Genomic DNA, 20,563 nt, shown 5'->3' with positions numbered 1-20,563 from the left:
CCATCCTCGGCAATGCCACATGTATTGGCTATGATCGATAGGTTCCGTTTCTGCTAATCTCATCTCATATACTGTATCTGCGTACTCTTAGCCTGATCTATACCTTGTCTGTGTGAAAAGAGCTTCAACGCTGTCTCCGTTTGCTGCTGATGTACTTCATTTGATTCATCACACTTTGTACTTTTATTATCACTTAGGTTGGATAACTTCTCACAGAACAAAAGTTGTCTTTTCTATAGGCGTGCCGACAGCTATCATAACGGTATAAGAAATGTTTCTCTGGTAAAGTGATACATGCCTGTATACTCACATGTCACATAACAGGATAGTATCAACACTCTTGTCCTCAATCTGTAGCCTCCGCGTGTGACAATAGGTATATAACGTGGAGTAGCTGGAATCAATTACAAATAGGAACAGAAGAGAGCTAGACATCAACTCCCAAACGCAATCCGCCTCCATATACCCTCTACATCCTGACAAAGTTTAACAAACCCATCGTTCTCAAGATTCTGACAGATCCAGTTCTCCAGGCGTGCTGTACGCTCTTGCGTAGGCGCAGAAAGATACGATGAGAGGTCTGCCGGGGTAGGGTCTTGCTGTTCGCGCCGGTGACTTATATTATTCCTTCTTTCAATCATGGGTTGCTGCTCGTGTATGTGCATTTGCTGAGGTCCAGGGATGGTGGCAGGCTGCCCGACGGGGCTTATAGACGGGATGGGTTGACTGAGCGGCCTCTCGACCAGGGTCAGCGGTGGGATTGACGTGGTTGAACGTTTCAGGGCACCAGGTGCTGCTATTTTTCTCCTTGGAGTGGGCCTTTTCGTCCCCGGGGCCTGACTCGAGGGCGGTGGTGGTGCTGCTGCATCGTTTTCTGTGGTTGTAGGGATTTGATCCCCTGCGGTGAGCAGTGTTTGAGACAGGGACGTGGTGGAGGGTTCCTTTGCTGTTGTGCGGGATCTCTTCGCTGGTGGCTTTGAGAACGGTAACTCTCGTTTTGGCGGGAGGAGTTGGCGCAGCGTCGTGATATCGTGGCAAGGTGCTGTGGTGGACGGTTTGGGGGAGCGCTTGGAGCGTCGGGGCTAGTCTCTTCCCCTGTGTGTGCGTGTATGGTTCCTTGAAGTTGCCTTGCTTCTAGTTCGGTGTAGCTCTTGGCTGATCCTGTTACACTTGTGTCTGGAGCTGTCGTTTGAGTTGTACCAGATGAAGATGGAGGCAACGAAGACGCTGTCGGAGGACTTGTGTTAGCAGGAGCTTGTTAAGAATGTGTGGATTGGGTTGCAGCGCTACCGGCAGTGATGCTGGATGCCCTTCCTAATCCAGAAGCGGATGGTAGTACTGGGAACAAGGCTGCGCTCGCGCTGGAGGGGAAGAGTTCTCTAATGCCTAGGTTGGACGGTCCTGGGTGTGAATGCCATTGTGAGGATGTTTGTCTTCGAGCGAGCTGCGATGAGCCGACATTCGACTCCGAAAATGGACACCTGATGTCGCTCAGGATTGCCAGAGCCGTATAGAACTCGCGGTCCGAAGAGAACTTTAGCTGGAACCGGCGGATCTTGACTGCGTCAGAGGAAATCCATACAGTGAAGTGCGTAGGACTTACGAATCCGTTGCCTGTTGGATATTTCACCGCGAGACAAGGAGACTTGACGACCACGGCGAAGATGGGTCTGGGATAGCCGCTTTGTCCTGACATATGAAGATCAGAAGTTTTCTGGATGAAGTACCCAAGATCTACTTCTTCCTGTAATTGTTAGGTTATTTATGGGTTAATTCGTGCTAACATCTCAAGGGATTCCGGGATTGTGGGACAATACCACGATATTCTGGTCCTGAAACACTCTCAGGAAGATTTGGCTCTGAGCTGAGGATATCCCTGCTGAAGCCTTGTGAAAACAACATACAATGTCTCCATGGCTGAAAACATGACTCCAGTTCAATGGACCGTTATGATGAATGCTGGTTGTGGTATGAGAGAACTTTGCGAGGGACAACCGAGCCAGCTGAGTAGATTCGTGAAGACTTTGGGATAAATGATACATTGGGAAGTTCCTTCGTCTCTAGTCATAGGCGTAGAAGGATAACGCAATCCGATCTAATTATACTGAGTAGCAGCCGAATGTCATCAGAAGTCCTACGATAGAAGAACAGCAGCATGCACAGTGGGTGGTATGACATGGTCAAGGCCCAGCAACCAGATGGCCTCAGGCAGTCATACCCAAGTCCTTCTCAAAAGTGTTGATTCTTTCTATAAATGCCGGAGTCCTATCCATTTCTGACATTTACTATTCCTTGGCCTCGGTGGAAACAATCCATGATTTCATCAAACATTACAATACAAAGGACGCCAGTGTGATCAGGCGCTGGTATCCAAGCACTGGCAGGATACCTGCTGGCAGTCACAATAGAAGTTCCTATCTCGATATTGACGCTGAGGTCGAAAGACTGTATAGAAGATCTTTATGCCTGAGGCATCAACAACTCTTCCACATCCAAACATAACAAACACGACATGACATCCCCGGCCGGAACAACTGATATTCCGGACACGCGCCTGAGGCCAAAGCAGATGGGCGGACTTTTTGCCTGGGATGCCAGGAACGAGGATCGCAGGATCAGCTTCCTCTACACAGCCTGAAGGAGCACAACCAGGTCATTGACGCTTGATTTAGGCCTGCCCTTGTCGCGACTTAATTTCTCTACTGCAGAAATAAAATCGCATTCCTTCCTTCGGATCTGTCCTCTCGAAGCTTTGTTGCATTCACAACTGTAGTCGCATTGATCGGTTGGCTTCCGATAGCTCTAAATCACGGCCGATCTCCCTTCGCGGGGTCACCATCGATCAAACTTCGCAAACATTCACCTTGCCTGTGAAAGCCAACAGCTTGTATTCGTATCGCTCGTTCAACCTGCCTCATCTCATCCTCTCCTTTCGAAGACACGCCTGGACCAGTAACCCGACACCCTCAGCAAAGTTCTACGCCGGCGCGTCTCAAACAGGACTTCTCTTCCAACGAAGCGAAAACGGTCTCAGCACGTTATAGTGGACATATTCTGGAGCTACATCGGCGTGGTCAAGTCTTGCCAACGCGGTTCAGATCGTCCCAGTAGAGAAGAGAGCGTCCCCAGGAAGCATTGGGATCAGGACATTCACTGGGTTACTCACAATGTCGAACAATACGCCGCGCTCGTCCTTACGAGGCAAGTATCTCGTCCCTTTTAAGATGATTCCCGACCTAGCTTCGCTGACTGGATTAAAGAAGGCTTGCGGCAAGCTCCAAAAGCCAACCAACCCTTCATCCCAGACACTGCGCCTGTTCGACGCTCACACTCAAATGCGCACCAGTCGCCGCAGCCAACCGGAGCACATACATATTCCACCGGGTCAATGGGGTCGAATATGCCGCAAGGAATGCCCGAAAATTGGGAAGGCAGGGATCAAAGACTTCCAATGTCCACGCGTGAGGTAGCAACGCCCGGGAACAGACCTGGCCTTTTTGCAACCCTGCACGATCGAGGGAAGGTGGCTAAGCAACCAGATTTCTATGATCCTTACTTCCCGCTCAAATATCTCGAAGTACCTAAATGTACGTGAACTGTGCCGTCCAATTACTACCGCTTGCTTGTCGAGGCCTATTACTGACCCTGCCATGCAGCCGATCATATTTATAAACGAGCCCACTACGGTTTACAATCAGGGATTCCCGATGAGGTAGACTTTGCATTGTATCACCTTGTTCAAATTTCGAACCAAAGATGGGATAAATTCAAGTTTGAAGGTTTCCCTTTGCTTGCGGAGAACCTCATGGCGAAGGCCCTGGATATTTCCCTTGTCACAACCGGAGTGAAGTGGGAGCTCCAGTATGATTTTCGGGAATCCAGTGATCGCGTCAATGTGTTGAACTCACTACATGGCACACGAGATCTATTGGAGAAGATCAAACAAATACCCGTTACATTGCCGGAAGACACCCTCGAGACGTACGAATTCAACCACCTTCTCCGCAACATTAAAGAGGCGACCTTGGTCCTGCGGAACATGGTCCTTTTGAAAGAGAATGCCTACTATGTGTCACGGTACGCGAAAGGCCTGCTCCGAGACTTCCTCGTCATTATGATCAACATTCCCAATCAACCTCGTCTCAACGAGATCAAGAACGATGCTTTGGACATTGCGGAGGAGGTCACCAAGTTTATGAAGACCGATCCGGAGGATCCACTTTGGATCTCACTTCTCAATTGTCTTGAGTCACCAGATCGCGCTCACGTCGTCCGCGCACTATGGGCTCTCACCCATTTCTCCACTGAATTAGACGAGCCAGAGGCGAACCGGGCAATGGAACGGATACCAAAGGAGACTTTGCAGCAGCTCTACTTTCACACTCTTCTCGACTTGGACAAAGATATTCTCAGTGGTGCACTGGACTTCTGGTACCAGTATACACTTTCATCCGAGAACGTCGAGACATTGATTGAGGTCTTCAACTTGCCTACCGTCTTCGTCCCTCGGATGGTCGCATTGTTAACGCACGAAGGCCGACCAAGCAAGAAGGAAACTGTGTTGCAAGAAGAAAAGGTGGCCCCCCGCCGTCGGATATCCCTCGCGTGCCGCCTGAGCTCATGAAAGAGCTGATGGAGCTTTCGGAGCCTGAACGGAGCTCGCGTTGGCTCCGGTGCTGCTTTGTTGAGGACCTCGAGTGTGAGATCACCCAAATTGCATTGTGGCAGGCGTACCAGAGCAGATTTGCAGACCCCCGTCTTCCTGGTGGGGGTGTTCTCCCTGCGGCCGAATTCATCAAAAATGTCAGTACGACTTTCACGAACGCGCAAGCTCAAGTGATCAATGGTCCTGGTGCAGCGACAAAGTTCATCATCAAAGGCATTCGGCCCTTGGAGACCGCCTATACCTTCGAGGGCTTTCCCTACATTTACTGCAAGTGGGCGGACAACTCGAAACCAAGCAAGACGTGTCAGCGCGCTTTCAAGTCGCCAGCAGAACTTCGCCATCATGTCTTCACGGAACACATGAATCTCAAGCCTACTGAAACCCCGGGACACTACAACCTGGAGAAGGCGGAGTCGCCCGTTCATACCTGTCTTTGGGACAACTGCACGAAATTCCGGTCGTCTGGTCCGAGTACCAATACTGCAATGGTCGCCGGGCACGTCTCCGCACATTTGCCCGAGGAACGTGCGCCAGATGCGGAGCCACCCACATCCAAACGGGCGGTCCTCCAAGAGCGCATCGTCCGCAAATGGTACTACCTGGACACTCCAGTCAATGAGCGGGGCGAGCCCTTTGGAGTGGCCTACAAGGCGGCGTTAGTATTGCGCAATCTTGCCCGAAACCTGCCCACGGGTATTGCACCGCAGTACAACGGGCTTTCCTGGAAGAAAGCCGTCTTCCTCAGTCATCGTCCGAAGATCGTCGAAGCATGGGACCGTAACCGCTCATTGCGTAAGGAACTTACCGAGTTGATCATGGTAATAGAAAAAGAGGATTACTACTGAACTCGGTTCGAGAGAAACGAAATGAACAGTGGATGAGCCCCCCTCCAATGACGGCTGTTCGTTCTTCCTTTCAAACTCGCTAGTCCTCATCCTTATTCTTCTGCATGGCCATTGATGTACAATAATACCCTTTTTCTTTGACATGATGTCTTTCGATAATCTTTCGTTTCTTTTTCATTCTTTCACTTCATATGAGGAACTCCTCACCTCAATCAAAAAGGTGGCTGTTTTGCTCCTACCGTTCGCCCTTCAACCTTGGTGAGGGTTCACTCGCAATCTGAAATACACGGCGTCTGGGTTTTGGGGGTAGGAATCTGCTGGGTGATGCACGGTTTCCTTCAACGATGTACTATAGGTAGATCGCAGCCAGGAAAAATGATTCTAATTTGCTAGGTGCTCAATGATTCCAGGTCACTTATAAAATTGATGGGAGCGTGCGAGCTCTTATCATTTTCATCCCTTAAGCCGCTTCAGCCTGGTATCGCGAGAAATAATTGGTGTCATATAAATCTCGGATGAAGTCTTCGTAGGGCAACAATGTACGCCTCACCGGTACTCTTCCACAGTACATCACGGCATTCTACTGCGCAAACATTGGGTCACGGGCTGACTCCGGCAACTGTCTTGGGGACGGAGGTATCGTTATTGAGCGAAGTGGGTGTGGCCTAAGGACAGGGACAGGGGATCCCTCTGGTCGGGAGTAAAAGAGGAGTGTCGTCGCTGTTTGTTGGAAGTGGAGGATGAGCTGTTCGCGAAATATTCCTCGACTTGACTTGGGATCGGTAACGTCTTCGGATTCTGTGATCCGATAGTCCATGTTCAATGTGGTGTCGCTGTCGTTGGTATGGAAAGTGGACGCGAATCAAACCAGTTCAAGTCAGAGACAGTCCATAGTGGTTTTTACGCTGAGAAGACCATTGCCATGCCACAAACGCTTTCGTATTTCTCCCTCAGAGCCTCGCAACGAGCGGTTTCTTTCTGACTGCTAAGATCCGCGTGCATCCTCGACAACGGTATTGATCTTCGAGTGATCTACAGGAGAAACCTAAACACGCGGAGGTTTTACCCAATGGATTGCTACAGAGTCTGAAGAGACGGAAGCAGATGAGAATAGTCTTGCGATGACACCGCGATCATGTCTTCAGTTCGAGATACTCGCTTCGTCGGGTTATGTTCTTCAGGCGAATGCTCGCATGCTCGCTTTCAAACCGACCTCGCGCTAGTCGTGCCCGTTCTACAAGGACGCACGCAATGCCGAAGCGACTGCAGTTGCAGCAGTAACATGCTTATCATATGACAGGAGTCGTCAGGAGTCGCAACCTAAACGGACCTGCATAGGAATGATTCCGTCTGTGATGATCTGCCATTACAGATGCTCTTATATCAGGCCGATTTCTTTGCTGTGCTTACCAATTGCGATCATCACATCTGCACGGAACAAAAACCCCGCACCATGCTATTGATGGATCCTCGTCCTAGTAAAAGCCACAAAGTCTCTACTTTGGATTATCTCTGTTACATCTGAGGCACCAGGTGCTTGGCGAGAACCTAGATATCATCCTGCCTAAGGCACTTACTGCTCGATAAGCTTCATTGCCTGATTCCTTCGATTCCTTCCACATACCCCGTACTTTTGACATTCTCCTGAGGTATAAACGTGGTTGTCGTATTCGGATTTCGGAGAGCATTTAGGAGATGTGTCGATCACGAGACGGAGTACATGCAGCATTGTTCAATAGCATGAGGGCCGGCTAAATTCGCCGATGTAGCCTAAACTGTTGTCATGTAGTTTGACCCCTTTTTCACTATGCGATGCCCATTCAAGATCAATAACAATGAGATAAACAGGAAAATGAATTATCCAATAGTCTTTGAAACAGATAGTGCTGCTGACGGCTCAGGTTTCCTGAATGGGTAAGCAGCTCATGCCTTGACCTGCCGAGAAGGTGGTGTTGCCCCTTAATCTTCATTCACGCATTCAGAGCTGTGCAGGTTCTCTCTTGTGCTTCACTGCCTATGTTCTCTTCATAGCCGACACCAGTTATCTAATAGGTGCTACTTTTCAGGCTTATCCTACAAGATCAACGCCATTCTTTTACATAGTGTCTTTCTCTGGTCAACAGTGCGTCTTTAATGCAATGAAAACGTGCACAGAGGCGTGGACCCGCCATGGAGGCGTCGAGGCGTCAAAGCTGAGCCTATTCCTTTTTGCGTTAATCTCGTCCGAGTTAAAGCCTAAAGATTGAAAGTCAAGACTAGAAACGCCCCGACTCGATGGTGGATGGGTGGATCCAGGCCAGTATGTCATTCGCACGCCACTATTGACTGGGCACTGATTGCAGTTGGCGGCAGAAAATTTGCCAACCTGAAAGTTCAGGTCGATGATCATCATCGCAACTATCGACCATTCGGATACACTGCAGTCTCCTCGTGATTGAACCATTGAATACCAGGAAGCTGGATCTGGATTAGCCCCTGGCACGAGCAACAAGCTTGGCTATACCCACTTACGGAGTGGCATATAAAGATGGTACGTAGTCTATAGCGCGAACCTGGGAATGGAGACACTAACAAGTCGTGCATATGATCGACATGATCGCGCACAAGTCCCTGTCATTGCGCCACAACGCAGATTACCCCTTGTGCGACTTGTATCCCAGACGAACGTAAGTATTGCACCGAGCTTTTGTCCTGAGGATGGACTAGCAGTTGGACTAGATCTTGAAGGTCAAAGAGATAGAGAGAGAGTGTGCTTGCTCATCAAGGATCGGCCATCTATCTGTGTTGTTGCAGACGTTCGTTTTTTGACGGGCGGGTCGAAAGTGGTATGAGGAATAAACTACGCAGAAACTCAATCAATTATTGGCTCGCTAAACTGACTGTCATGCCGACTGAGCCGTGGTACACCACTACACCAAACCTAACAGTCGTCAATTTGTCACTGAAACACTGACATTTGAGTACATTTGACGCCGTCTTTCCTTCGAACGGGAGGGGGTGTCTCCTGGGCTCTTTTCGAGACAAGCCATGGAAGCATCGGGCTTCACAAAGTCAATGTCGTATTATTGTCCTAAACTTTTGGGAGTTCCGGCGGTACAACAATGCCATTATTCGGAAATTTACCTGATAAAGATGGTTCCTGGAACATAACGGAGGCATTCCGCATGTCATCCATGGGCGTACTTCCATCCTGAACCATATTTTCTACCCTCGTGGGAAGTCCTGGCAACCTATTCAACCAAAAGAGGCAAGGAGCAGCCCAAGCATTCCACCATGGTGGCATTATCCCTTATTTGGCGGGCGTAATCCCCAATTCGGAAACGACGAGTCTGGGCTGTGATATTATCCTTCTTGGCCAGTTGTTAGAACCTTCCAATGAACTAACTATTTTCTAGGTGTCACTCTGTCAGTCTCCTGGAAAGCCGGGTCTGACTTGACAGGATGTTCCCGGATATCCTGGAAGCCCTAAAGCGCCGAGGTACAACTATCGAGTCTTCCAAGAACCAATGAACGACGATTTGCCGATCCTTATTCCAATAACTTCACGTGGAGTATAGACTCTGTCCTGATTCCTGAGGCGTCTGGTCACTCAGGTGGCATAAACTCTCCACCAACATCAGCTCCAGTTCCACATTAACTCCGGTACTATTACTCTATTAGACAACGACTACTATTAGGCTATCGTTTAACTAACTGTCCATGAACCTTAAGACGCCCCCAATGGACCCTAATAGGCATTGTATCTTGAGGCCTGAGCGTCCGTAGTGCAAATCCGAACTTGGCCCTCATCATGATAAGATTTCTGGTTGGAGCCCGAAGGAGGGGGCTGCTCAACTCTCTCTCCGCTTTTTTCTAGAGTCTAGCGACACAGGTTTTAGATGACCCATGATTCTGGTCTCAGATGGGGCCTGGCATTTTTCGATAATATGAAGCTTGCATCCTCTAAAGTACTCTCCTACATTGGCTCTCGATCTTTCTAACCTGCGTTTCACTCCTTCGCAATGTGCACCACATCGAGAATAACTGATATTGGAGTCTCTCCCAATTATTGAGCACCACTACTAGGCTGTTCTGAAAGTCACTCATTACTATTATTACCTCACGATCCTTAGTCCTGCTACCTGCACTACAATCTCTATCAACTCGATCTTCCATCCTTTCGCATTTTGTTCTTCCTGGGGCCACATTGCGAAAAAAGAAAATGACATTCGGAACACCCCGCGGCCGGGGGCCCTCTCTCTCAGCATTGCATTTACTACCTTAGCCACTGTTTTCACGTTTATCCGAATTTACACCCGAACATTCCTTGTGAAGCAGATGGGCGCCGATGATTGGGCTATCATTGTGGCTCTGGTAAGCCTTTCGCAGGAGTTCCATAGCCGGGGACCGATTTGTCGGCTAACCCTCGCAGGCCTTTAGTTGGGCTTTTTTCGGTCTGTTTGTTGGAGGTATGCAGATGCCATTTCTGAAGCCATGGATGGCTCTACTTGTTTGCGTTTGGTACTGACGGTGGACAATCAGAGGTCAAGTATCTCATGGGAGAGCACTATGAGAAAATCCCGCCAGATATTCTTGTCAAACAAATGAAGGTAAGAAATACCTGTTGTCTTATTCGTTTTGACGTCCGGCTAATGTGTACCTTCAGTGTTTCTGGGCAACGATACCCTTGTATCAAGCGAGTCTGCTTACTACCAAAGCCTCGATTCTTCTACAATACAAACGAGTCTTCTCGACACCGCGCATGCGTTTCGCCTGTTGGTGCCTGATTGGATTTTTGGCCACGTACGGATCGTGGACATTCATCAGTGCCTGGGTCACTTGCGTACCTGTGTCCAAGTTTTGGCATGAAGATCAGCCGGGGTATTGTCTTGACAAGAAAGCCCTTTGGTTCTCCAACTCTGCAATCCACATTTTCACGGATATCCTGATCTTGGTATTCCCCATGCCATCGCTCAAGAACCTGCAGCTCCCCAGACGACAAAGGTACGCCCTTATGGCCGTCTTTGCTCTGGGTTCATTGTGAGTTTTGTTTCTCCGCTAGTACCCCACACTTTGGGTTGCTAACAGTCCACGCAGTGTCTTGATAACGAGCATTCTCCGACTGAAGAGTCTCATGGTCATCTCCAACTCGTCTGACCCAACTTGTGCGTTTTCCACGTCGACCTCAATCTACCAAAGAAGCAAACTAACTCTCAGCTCCTAGATGATAACCCAGGCGCTGCCATGTGGTCCGCCATCGAATGCAACGTCGCCATCATCTGCGCCTGCCTCCCCGGCATCCGCGCCTTTATCTCCAAACTCCTCCCCCGCTTCCTCTCCAGTTACAAGAGCAAAAGCAACACCCGCACCAGGACCCAACGCAGCCGGGTCACCCAGTTCTCCAACTTCCATGCTTCCATCGCCGGCCGTCAACCCAATTTCCACTTGCAGTCTGTCAGCCACGGCCCGGAGGGCGGCGACTACAAGGCAGGCGATTTCGAGGAAGGCACTTCGAATAAGATCAAAGTCACCACCATTGTATCGCAGGAATCCATATCGAATGATGCTTCGAGTGTGCGGCAGTTATTATAAGGGTTGTTATTCCTGGACGGGTTCTTTCTGCCGTGTATGATTTCTGGATCTCGTCTAGAGATCTGGACTAAGTGATGATGCTAATGATTTATTAATACTAATTCAATGTTCATGCGGCTTGGCTAACCGCCTTGCAGTCATTTATATGCTATCCTGCTCCTAGCTAATATCCTAAAGTAGGGCAATTAGCCACCTGACCATAGTGCTTATGCTAGATGTCCTGAAAGCAGAGAAACTACCTAGAGGGAGACATAAGGTGGTAAGGATATGTTATACTGTGAAGAAATTTTAGGCGAGGTTAAGCTATAAGAGTACTCCTTATCACACATATGATTATACGTAGTCCATCATGTTTGTGAAGGTCGAGACGGTACTGGCTTGGACACCGGCCTCGATTTTGAGCTGTCAGTTCGGCTAAGAGCTCCTTCAAACTCGGCTCTGGAGGCCCCCAGTCGGTTAAATCCTTCTGGGTAAGCACGTCGTCGGGCAATCTGCTCAATGATCTTCTCATGCGCTCTTTATCCAAGGGGGCTCCAAGAATCGTCTGGTATCAAGAGGGCGGTCTGTAAGACGGCTCGTTCGATGATATGCTGGCGCCTTCTGTCCGTACGCGCAGGCCAAACCGGTCATAGCGACGGCTAAGGGTTGGGTCGACTATGGCTGTGATTTCGTTGAGGTGCTTGTCGAGTACCGCCGTCAAGTTACTGTTCTCTTTCCCTAGATCCTGAAGCACATGCTTCGACGACGCGAGGAATGTCCCTGATCTGGAGCTTTTGCGCGGAAATATCCCCGGAGACCTGTTCGACGGCGTTCAGCATACGGTTGCACTCCTCTATTCCTTGCTGGGCCGCACTGTGGTCAGCTGTATGCTTGCTCGATTGTTCGCCGGTGATGATCCAGCAGGCTACTTTCCGACGCCAGCCTCGTCCGTATCCTCTCCTCCTGTATCTGTGCATGCAGCGGGTTGCCCCACCGCATATCGGGCATGCTTGCCATTGCCTTTGTCCGACTTAGGCTCCACATTAGATCGCTGACGTTTCTGTCGGTGTCAATGAAGTGCAGCAAGTCGTTGGCCAGAAGATCGAAACGAACCACGAGAACATACACCGCCAAAACGAGAAAGCGCAAAGCTGATCTCGACTGGGATTAGCCTCAGGCGAGGTGTACGTGATGTACGTCTCAACTAAAACTCCTTTCTCGCCGCAAGTTTCGATCTCTGTCCGTTTTCTCTACTTATAGCTAGTCCCAGCATTGTACAAATGCACATCTTCACTGGAATTTCGGCCAAAAAGGGATCCGTGGGAGGAAAATCCTCTTTAAGATCGCACAAGTGGAAATATAGACATAAATAGCCTTGGCAGCAGTCATTTCAGCGTTGACTTCAGGTCTTCACTTTCCACCTGTAACTCGATAAGATCATTGTGTCAAAGACAGAGGAGTACTTTCGTTGACACCAACAGGAACCAGCCAGTCCAGTCGAGGAAGTGAGAGAACAGAATAAATTCGCATTGATCTGGCGCCTAAGTCTAAATTGACACCGCGAGCACTATATGCAATTGAAGAATTAACAACACAAGAAGAAGAGATAAGACTACTGCCAAACATTAGAGAATAGATCATCAGCTCCGCCAAACCCGCCAGCCGGTTTAGGGGAGCGCTCGAGGTCGTCGTAGTCGTGGTTGTTGTTGTGGTCGTAGTCGAGATGGGTGCAGCACTGGCCCAACCGCCAAAGTCTTCGTCGGCGGCTACGGTGGGCGCGGCTTTCGAGCTTGCAGCGGGGGAGGCCGGGGCTCCCCAACCGGCGCCAATGTCGTTTGCCGTCAGTGTGTCGGGGACCTTCATCATGGTTGAGCTGGATGGGGCAGGGGCAGCGGGTTCCGGAGTGCTCCATTCGTTACCGCCCCAAGGGTCCACGTTGGGGATCATGCTCGCAACGGAGGCTGTGGATGTCGAGGTTACCGGTTTCGGAGCTGGGGCAGGAGCAGGACCGCTCAGGTTGAAAGCGGATTTGAGCTCCTGCTGAGGCGACGTCGTCACAGGTGGTGCAGCTGCAGGAGCTGCAGGAGCCGGGGGCGAAGAGAGTCCGAAGAGATCGTTGGAGAAGGATGATCGTGGAGGGTTCAGCTTGGGCGAGGGATCAGAGGCAAAGTTGGAGAAGCCCAAATCATGGCTACTGGATGAGATGGAATCGGTACGGGACTGAGGTTGAGGCTTCGCAGGTGGGATAGTCGGAGAGGTAAGACTGTCAAAGAGACCGCCACCGAAGCCACTGCTGGCTGAGGCGGTAGGTGACGTGATCTTGGGAGCCGCCGGAGTGGATTTGGCGCTGGCAAAGCTCGTCAAATTGGCAAAAGGCGAGGGCTTTTCAGCTGGCTTGGAAGGCGGAGAAGTGGTCGAAGGAAAGCTCAGTCCGCTGAAGGCGTCGGTCAGTCCGCCCAAGTTGGAAGCCGCCGATTGCGGGGCCGGAGATGCTAAATCTCCAAACGAAGACTGGCGCTCATGTTGCACGGGAGGCTGGGGCTTGGAATAAAGAGACAGGATGGATTGTTTCAAATCAGGTCGAGACATTCCGGTCGAGCCACCAGGGGTAGACGCGGTGCTGGCTGGACGGCTGGCGGTCGCGGGCTGAGCGCTCCCGAAGAAATCGAGTCCCAGCAACGAATCACCCGGTCGAGCCGGCTTTGCGGCAGGCTGTGATTGCGACTGTTGCCTGGGCGCAGCGATCCGCGGGCGGGATCTGTGGTGCTAGGGCGAACCGGGGGAGTAATTGGCTCGTCATCACCGAAAAAGTCGATAGATGCTTGGGGTCGGTGTGTGATCGGAGGTTGGCTAGTATTCGCTACACGTTGAGACGAGGAACGCTCGATCTTTGCCTTTTCCTGGACGACCGCAAGAGGCTTAAAGGAATGTCAATTCAACCGCAGATCCAACAGATGCGCCGGTAGAGCTTACCACGTTGTCGTCACCCACGTCCAATGTTGCCGGGTCGGGCATTGGCCCATCCATAACCCACCGCTTTGAATCATATTTAGTGCGGATAAAGTTCTCGATCTTACTATCCACGTTTTCATTAGCGTTGGTATACAGCTGTGACGACGGGGCCGACTCACGCTTCCGAGGGGACGTGACCAGGCGCCAGTTTCGCTTCCCAGTATCTGCGAATCCATGATCAGCATACTATCCAACCCGCGACAATTAACCGCTCGACACATACTTGTTCGCTCTAGCATTGCCCCATCTGATAACACTCTGGAGCTGTTCATCGGTCCACGAATCGAGATCCACAGACTTCACTCGGCTGATATGGGTGCCCATCCCCCTGTGGATGCCCGAGCAACGGATACATATGAAGATTCCCAAATTCCATGAGGCCCATCGCGGATCTAGTAAAATATATCGTCAGCGAAACCGATCAAGAAACAGAGTTCAAAGGCGCGGATTGGCAGTTGGATGTAGGCAGATACAACAAGACCAGGATATCCGGGGGCGGGCACCACTCACGCTTGTTGCGCTTGCAATCAGCACATATCTTATTGCATTCGATTTTCAGCAGGTTCTTGATAATCTGCTGGTTCTGAGCAGCCTGGGAAGGAGTCGCACGTCGAGACATGACAGCTGGTAGCGCGGTCCTCTCGATGGCTGGAAGAGATGGAAGTAATGGTTGTTGTATTTGGAGGAATTCAATAAGATCACAATCACCAAGTGGCGGATGCGGTGCGGCCTGAGGCAGCCAACTGTGGATGCCCGATGACGGCCGCACGTGCCAGACATGCAAGACGGAGTCAACAAAGACTGGAAATTGAATATAATACAAATCATCGAGTCTATAAGTCTTTTTATTGTGAAGAGAGCTTTGAGAAATTTTTATAAAAACACGTTATGGTCCACGTACGCCCCCACCTCATACCATGACTCCTCGCCGTCAGAATATCATCATCAAACTGCTACTATATAATTGTCTTTTCGCATCTCAGATCCTCATGCCTTCGACTTCGCTGCCTCCTCGTCCTCTGTAAACTTCAAACTAATACTATTCACGCAATGCCTCTCATCTGTCGGCGTAGGATATCCCTCACCCTTGAAAACATGACCCAGATGACCCCCGCAATTACTACACACAATCTCCGTCCGCTCCATCCCAAACGAGCGATCCGTATGTCTAGTCACAGCCCCGGGGATGGAGTCAAAGTACGCAGGCCAGCCGCACCCGGACTTGAATTTATGCGTGGCCTTGTAGAGCGGGGCGTTGCAGCCGGCGCAAGTGTAGACGCCCTTGGACGGGGAATGGGAGTCATATTCGCCCGTGTAAGGGGGCTCTGTGCCTTTTTCGCGCAGGACGCGGAATTGTTCTTTTCAACAGATTAGTTCGCTATTCTTTTGGTGTATAGTGTATTGCAGAGGGAGGTTCACCTGGAGACAGGACTGCCCGCCATTCCGCCTCACTTCGTTGTTCGGGGTAGGACATGTTGGACTCCTCAGCTTTGGCACTTGAGCCGAAGAATGAGCTTAGGAATGGAATGGTGGGCGCAGCTTTGAGGGCTGTCGCTCTTGAGATTGGAAAAGGTATTCTAGTAATCGATCGTGGAGAGACGGATGTGATGAAAGGTGTGGTGGAGAGGATGCGGAGAAAACGAGTGAGGTGTTGGAAACGCATCGGGGTGGACTATTATTATGGGATCTGAATTAGCGAGAAGAACAGGGCGAGAATTCTACGTAAATTTACCGGTAGAAGCCTCAGCCACGCATGGGTGAAAGCGAGGGTTGTATCAGATTATCGCTGCATTGCTGAATCTCCGATTTGCCTCTAGGTTTTACGTCATCATGCGGAGAATCACCGCCCAAAAAAAAAAACAAAACATGCAGAAGAAAATGGGTATATTTTGGAAACATGTGAGCAAGTATGTCCGCTAGATGCAGTATTCACCGACATTAAATCCTTGGACATCAACTAGATCAACCAGATGCAATAACTGTAGGGTATCTTAAACACGATCATGAACTGAAAATGGCGTAACATGTCAACGACGTCGAACAACACCGGTCACCGTCAAAACACCCTCACCCACTTCTACTCTCCATCCTTCCCTGGCCAGCATCTTGCCAACAGCTGGCCCCAGGCGAGATGTGCCATCATGGCTGTGGCGTCCGACTCCGGTGATGATGCGAAAGCCTGATCGCGCTGCCTCGCCGCCGCGCATGTACTTGGCGTCGCCAAGAGAGTCCCACCATGCGGAGACGCGCGAACTGGCGATACGAACGGCATCCTGGACCGAGACACCGTGCAGATCCAATGAATTTGAGGTCGACTGCGAATCGGCTAGGGCATCGGCCGCAGCGGCAGCCTCCCGCTTTGCCCGCTCGAGATGATCTCGGCCCACCGAGGAGTAGTAAGCAGCTGCTCCGCCCATTAATTTGTCTGATTTTCCACGGCGGTAAGCAGCTGAGGCTTTGTGGAAAGCCTCTGCACTGGCCACAAAGTGGTCGCCAGCCGTAACTCGAGCAGTACCGTGATCGCGAAGGATTCGTGACTCCACAGAAAGTCTTTTGGGCTCATCATCATCAAGGTCCAAGGGTGGAGGCGCAGTGGTGATTTTGATCAGGTTAGACACAGAACTGGCCGCTGGACGGGTGAGCATGGCGACTGCCAGCTCACCGGCGGCGGACGTCGAATTGCGAGTGATGTTCAGTAGGCCACCCAGTAGTGTTGGTGCAACAGACGGAAATTCTTGCGTTAATTCTGCAACTTGCGCAAGCATTATAGGGTGTCCATTGACATGTTTTTCCTCAGGCGCATGTGCCATCGCAAGAGATCGAATCGTTAGTGGCAGTGAGGCTCCGTTAGCATGATAAGCAGAAGTTACAGCCTCCTTCTTCAGGACAGGCACAGTCCTAGAACAGATGAACTCGATATCTTTCTGACCAGCGTCCCATTTGTTCAGGGGGAGATTCTCATCCGGCAAGTATCCTGAGGCTGTCGGAGAAGAGAGTCCCCGAACCGGATTGTTCTTATTCTTTCCCTTGCGCCTGCGATTCTTCTTCCGCCCAGTGTCTCCATTAGAACACTCGTCGAATCCATCGATGCCCTTTGGAATGGCAAGCTTAGTCCCATCTTCATCTTCTTGCTGCTCATCAAAGAAAGCAATGTTCAAGAGCACATCCATGGCGCGATCAATATCACCGTCAGACTTCCTAAGCGAATGCTGTACGGTGAAGCGATCCACAGAAGGAAACATATCTGTCAGATAACCAATTTTGTCGTCCTCGGAGGCACCCGAGAGTGACAGCGACCCGTCAGGGCCGATCGTGTAGCGCAAAGAATTCCTGTTGCCGTGACTCCTTGTGCGCCTGTCATCCAGACCAACGGAGGAGAAGTCGGACGCGAGACTTGTGATATCTGTTTCGCGCGACGGGACAGTGCCATTTTGCGAGCCGCTGCGCTCTGACAGGATGCCATCTGCATCACCGCTAGTGCCAGGACAGAGTCCGCTGGTCCCGGATGGGTCGAAAGGTAGATCTTCCTGTTCCCATGCTGATAATTTCAGAGTGTCCAGGGTGTCACGGAGTTGCTGCACTTGCGCGGGGGTTTCTAGGTCATAGTCGCAGACGATAGCTGTGAACAAAGCTGAATCCAGAGGAGGACAGTATTCCTTTTCAAGCTCCTAGAGGTTCGAAACAGCACAAATCCAACAATTAGCTTCGTGTCCACTCGGGCTCCAAATGTGTCGGAACTGACTTTCAACAGGCTATTGCCTGTGTCACCCATCTTCAAAATCGCTGATTATATGTCGACAGTGTATTCGGGGTCTCTTTATCATTACTTGGAGAGTGACAATCTCAGAATTTCCCTTGATCATCAAGCAGGGAGATCAAGGCTGTTTGTGCTGAGAGACCACAAATTCGTCGGGGCGGGGAAGATTCAAACGATGCACCAATCACAGATGACATAATGGGCTGTTTGCGATCCAACCAGCTTCGTGACCTCATTGATAAACTAGGATTGTTCAAGTGTTCCAAGATGACCTAAGATCCAGATAGCCCTTCAGATAATGAGGAGCCTCTAAGGTATCCAGGTACTTGGCGCGGCATAACAGGCCATCTCTACATTCTCCTCTGACCACAGCATTCAAAATTACGAGCTCCCCGCGAGAAAACAAATCATTTAAATTTTGACTTGAATGATCAACATTGCTGATGCTGATGCAAGGGAAGCTTAGGCAGAGACATAGCAGTGCTATCCTTGACAGTCATATAAGCCAAAAGATGACAGGAAAGAAGCAAACAACAGAAGTCCCGGGCACCGAGAAGTCAATGCCCGCCCAACTCAACCCTGCCCTCTGCCTACATTGACAAAAGAAATGGGATCCTTGCTCTTCCGATGACGTGCTCGGTTTCGCTGTCATGAATGCTCAAGGTGTGAAGCATATTCAAGCAACAGTCTCGTCTTCTGGACTGTCACCCTCATTGGGGTCTTGGCCCTCCTCGTCGGCGTCTTGACCACCCTCTCCAGCCTGGGAAAGGTCGCCAGAACCAGACTGTCCTTGGTTCGTTTCGCCGTTACCCGGTTTGAGATCCAGAGGTCAAAGTTCCAGATGGGAAAATCATATTTCCAGTGCCGCTTGAGGAGCCTGAGCCGCTCGTGGACGGAATGATGCCAGAGAGCAACGACCCAAACGGATTGGTGTTTGAGCCTGTGGTAGTGCCAGAGGCACCTGTACTCGCCAGATCGCCGAAATTAAAGCCTTCGAGACCCTGACGTTTGTCTTTCTGGGAGCCTTGAATGGGGACGGCGAGGAGTATCTCGCATAGGCCGAGGAGGATGGTAACAGTCTTGAGATTCATGGTGAGTCTGTGAGAGATTTTTGTGGGTTCTTGAATGAAAGCAATAGAAGAAAGCCTGCGTGATGGTTGATGCTCTCAACTGGGCTGGAAGGAAGCCTTCTAGCCTATTTTATACTATGTTATTTCAAAACCACCCGGGAGCCTGCTCGGCGCAAGAGGCCTCGACGTCCACACTCTCGACAATACGTACCCCCTGTCGGCGCTGATTGAAATCCTCTAGAGATGACGAATTTCAGACTTAGTATCAGCGCGAAACAAGTAATCATAGCATAATACGAGGTTCATAACCCCGATTTCCTTCTGCTGGTGTGAAAACAATCGGTATTGCAGGGGTTGTGTGATTCGTCTTGCATGGTTGCCACAAAAGCTCAAGCCAAAGGATCAGCATAAGAAGTCCCGCTCAATCTCCACGTAGTTCGCTTCACCGTGCAGAAGGAGTCGCCAGAGGCTCTTCGCAACATGCTGTATTGTATGAAGTCCAGGCAGCAAGGAAATCAACTACGCCAGAACTATCGTGATTGTAACACTGTGATGATGTAGAGCACAATTTTACTCCTGACTAGCTGGTCATGATTAGAATCTCCATATGCAGCATTCAGGGACCCAATTCTTTGGTCATTTCATTGACCTTGTCCGAAACTGTCCTGAAGATGGAGATTTTTGTATCCAGCAGCACTCAGGATATCACCGCAGCCCTGCCAGACCTGACTACTATCCATTCCATTAGTAAGGGGGTAGGTGATTGCAGGAGCATGTTGGATAACGTCATGGATGACGATCGACAGGCTCTGATGCAATAAGGAACCCAGACGAGCCAGCTTCTTCTTGCAAAAAGAAGAGGAGATGAGTGTTTTTAGATGCTGACTGAGCCCAAGGCTACCGGAGAGCACCCATATCATTGCGCCGCTTTGGGCACGAGGTTTTCCGTACAGGTGTTCGTCCATTGCCTGAATCCTCTTGTTGTCTATTGACTCGCGACAGACAATTGTATTCAGAGATGATGGGATGTGTCTCGTCTAGTCGTCACCGTGATGTCGGCAGGCCATTTGATAGCTCATATGCACTGCACATCGGTGGATCTGTCATCACCGAGACTGCAGCCCATTGTCACAGGATTTGGACAACTCGAATTTGGGTTGACCGACAGTACGCAGATCAATTCGAGACAAACACCTGTAAAGGCTTTCCGGTTGTTTTAAACTTAAGCCTAACTTGTTCTTTGTTTGTGTAATCGGGTAGCGGAACAAAGGGAAAACTGAGAAAAGGCCATATCTGTGTAGACAGGAAACTCACCCGTCGCCTATTCCATCAATCTCAAGACAGAAGAGAAATTTGCATAATCGTTGGTTTAAACTTTCGCCTAGATGAAACTATTTGTACTATGGCCTGCTTTTACGGAGTAACATCCCTCCGTCGCTAGAAAGTGTTCAATAGCCTCAAGAGCTTATCTCGAATACCCACTCATCACATAACAAGGCATAGAAACTCTTGCCATCGGCAATTGAAGCCCAGCAACGTGTCGTAGACCAGCAGCTATCCTTACACCGAAGAGGCATCAAATGGTTGAAGGCGTGACATGTCTTGAGGTTAAAAAGGGGAGCATTCATCCTCTATATCTTTAGGGCACGAGGGCTCAATCACC

The 20,563-nt window shown here is 50.2% G+C and overlaps 7 protein-coding genes across 7 annotated transcripts; 2 read left to right on the top strand and 5 right to left on the bottom strand.

Moving 5' to 3' along the window:
• Positions 1-434: 434 nt before the first annotated feature.
• Positions 435-1,696, bottom strand: P174DRAFT_459111 (uncharacterized protein; the record flags this gene model as incomplete). The annotated part of the gene is made up of 3 exons (XM_024829738.1): positions 435-991; positions 1,054-1,182; positions 1,291-1,696. The coding sequence occupies 3 exons, from the start codon at positions 1,694-1,696 to the stop codon at positions 435-437; spliced, it is 1,092 nt and encodes a 363-aa protein (XP_024684188.1).
• Positions 1,697-3,388: 1,692 nt separating this feature from the next.
• P174DRAFT_459110 (putative chromatin remodeling complex subunit (Rsc9)) lies at positions 3,389-5,511 on the top strand (the record flags this gene model as incomplete). The annotated part of the gene is made up of 3 exons (XM_024829737.1): positions 3,389-3,587; positions 3,657-4,576; positions 4,618-5,511. The coding sequence occupies 3 exons, from the start codon at positions 3,389-3,391 to the stop codon at positions 5,509-5,511; spliced, it is 2,013 nt and encodes a 670-aa protein (XP_024684187.1).
• Positions 5,512-8,103: 2,592 nt separating this feature from the next.
• Positions 8,104-11,213, top strand: P174DRAFT_511317 (putative integral membrane protein; the record flags this gene model as incomplete). Its single annotated transcript, XM_024831782.1, has 7 exons — positions 8,104-8,177; positions 9,756-9,864; positions 9,923-9,959; positions 10,033-10,100; positions 10,157-10,530; positions 10,588-10,655; positions 10,715-11,213. 7 exons carry the CDS (start codon positions 8,104-8,106, stop codon positions 11,080-11,082), a joined length of 1,098 nt encoding a protein of 365 aa, XP_024684186.1. The 3' UTR covers positions 11,083-11,213.
• A 1,285-nt stretch (positions 11,214-12,498) lies between these two features.
• On the bottom strand, positions 12,499-14,748 carry P174DRAFT_511316 (stromal membrane-associated protein; the record flags this gene model as incomplete). The annotated part of the gene is made up of 7 exons (XM_024831781.1): positions 14,584-14,748; positions 14,297-14,465; positions 14,193-14,237; positions 14,035-14,137; positions 13,839-13,979; positions 12,717-13,785; positions 12,499-12,608 (listed from the first exon to the last, which is right to left on the bottom strand). Exons 1-7 carry the CDS (start codon positions 14,690-14,692, stop codon positions 12,499-12,501), a joined length of 1,746 nt encoding a protein of 581 aa, XP_024684185.1. The 5' UTR covers positions 14,693-14,748.
• Positions 14,749-14,994: 246 nt separating this feature from the next.
• Positions 14,995-15,736, bottom strand: P174DRAFT_387110 (peptide-methionine (R)-S-oxide reductase; the record flags this gene model as incomplete). The annotated part of the gene is made up of 2 exons (XM_024823340.1): positions 14,995-15,431; positions 15,493-15,736. The coding sequence occupies 2 exons, from the start codon at positions 15,734-15,736 to the stop codon at positions 15,061-15,063; spliced, it is 615 nt and encodes a 204-aa protein (XP_024684184.1). The 3' UTR covers positions 14,995-15,060.
• Positions 15,737-15,941: 205 nt separating this feature from the next.
• On the bottom strand, positions 15,942-17,950 carry P174DRAFT_387107 (Smr domain protein). Its single transcript, XM_024823339.1, has 2 exons — positions 17,816-17,950; positions 15,942-17,741 (listed from the first exon to the last, which is right to left on the bottom strand). Exons 1-2 carry the CDS (start codon positions 17,843-17,845, stop codon positions 16,101-16,103), a joined length of 1,671 nt encoding a protein of 556 aa, XP_024684183.1. The 5' UTR covers positions 17,846-17,950; the 3' UTR covers positions 15,942-16,100.
• A 272-nt stretch (positions 17,951-18,222) lies between these two features.
• P174DRAFT_440170 (uncharacterized protein) lies at positions 18,223-18,981 on the bottom strand. The gene has a single exon (XM_024826994.1). It carries the CDS (start codon positions 18,919-18,921, stop codon positions 18,637-18,639), a length of 285 nt encoding a protein of 94 aa, XP_024684182.1. The 5' UTR covers positions 18,922-18,981; the 3' UTR covers positions 18,223-18,636.
• Positions 18,982-20,563: the final 1,582 nt, after the last annotated feature.

Source organism: Aspergillus novofumigatus (assembly GCF_002847465.1).
Source record: "Aspergillus novofumigatus IBT 16806 chromosome Unknown P174scaffold_3, whole genome shotgun sequence".
NCBI classification, from domain to species: domain Eukaryota; kingdom Fungi; phylum Ascomycota; class Eurotiomycetes; order Eurotiales; family Aspergillaceae; genus Aspergillus; species Aspergillus novofumigatus.
This window is presented reverse-complemented; position numbering and strand designations above follow the sequence as displayed.

Bases quoted from the DNA above. Each gene is read 5' to 3' on its own strand.
- P174DRAFT_387107 (XM_024823339.1), bottom strand. From the start codon at position 17,845: ATGGGTGACACAGGCAATAGCCTGTTGAAA. The intron at 17,742-17,815 runs GTCAGTTCCGAC...TCGAACCTCTAG, and splicing joins CAGGCAATAGCCTGTTGAAA to GAGCTTGAAAAGGAATACTG.
- P174DRAFT_440170 (XM_024826994.1), bottom strand. From the start codon at position 18,921: ATGAATCTCAAGACTGTTACCATCCTCCTCGGCCTATGCGAGATACTC.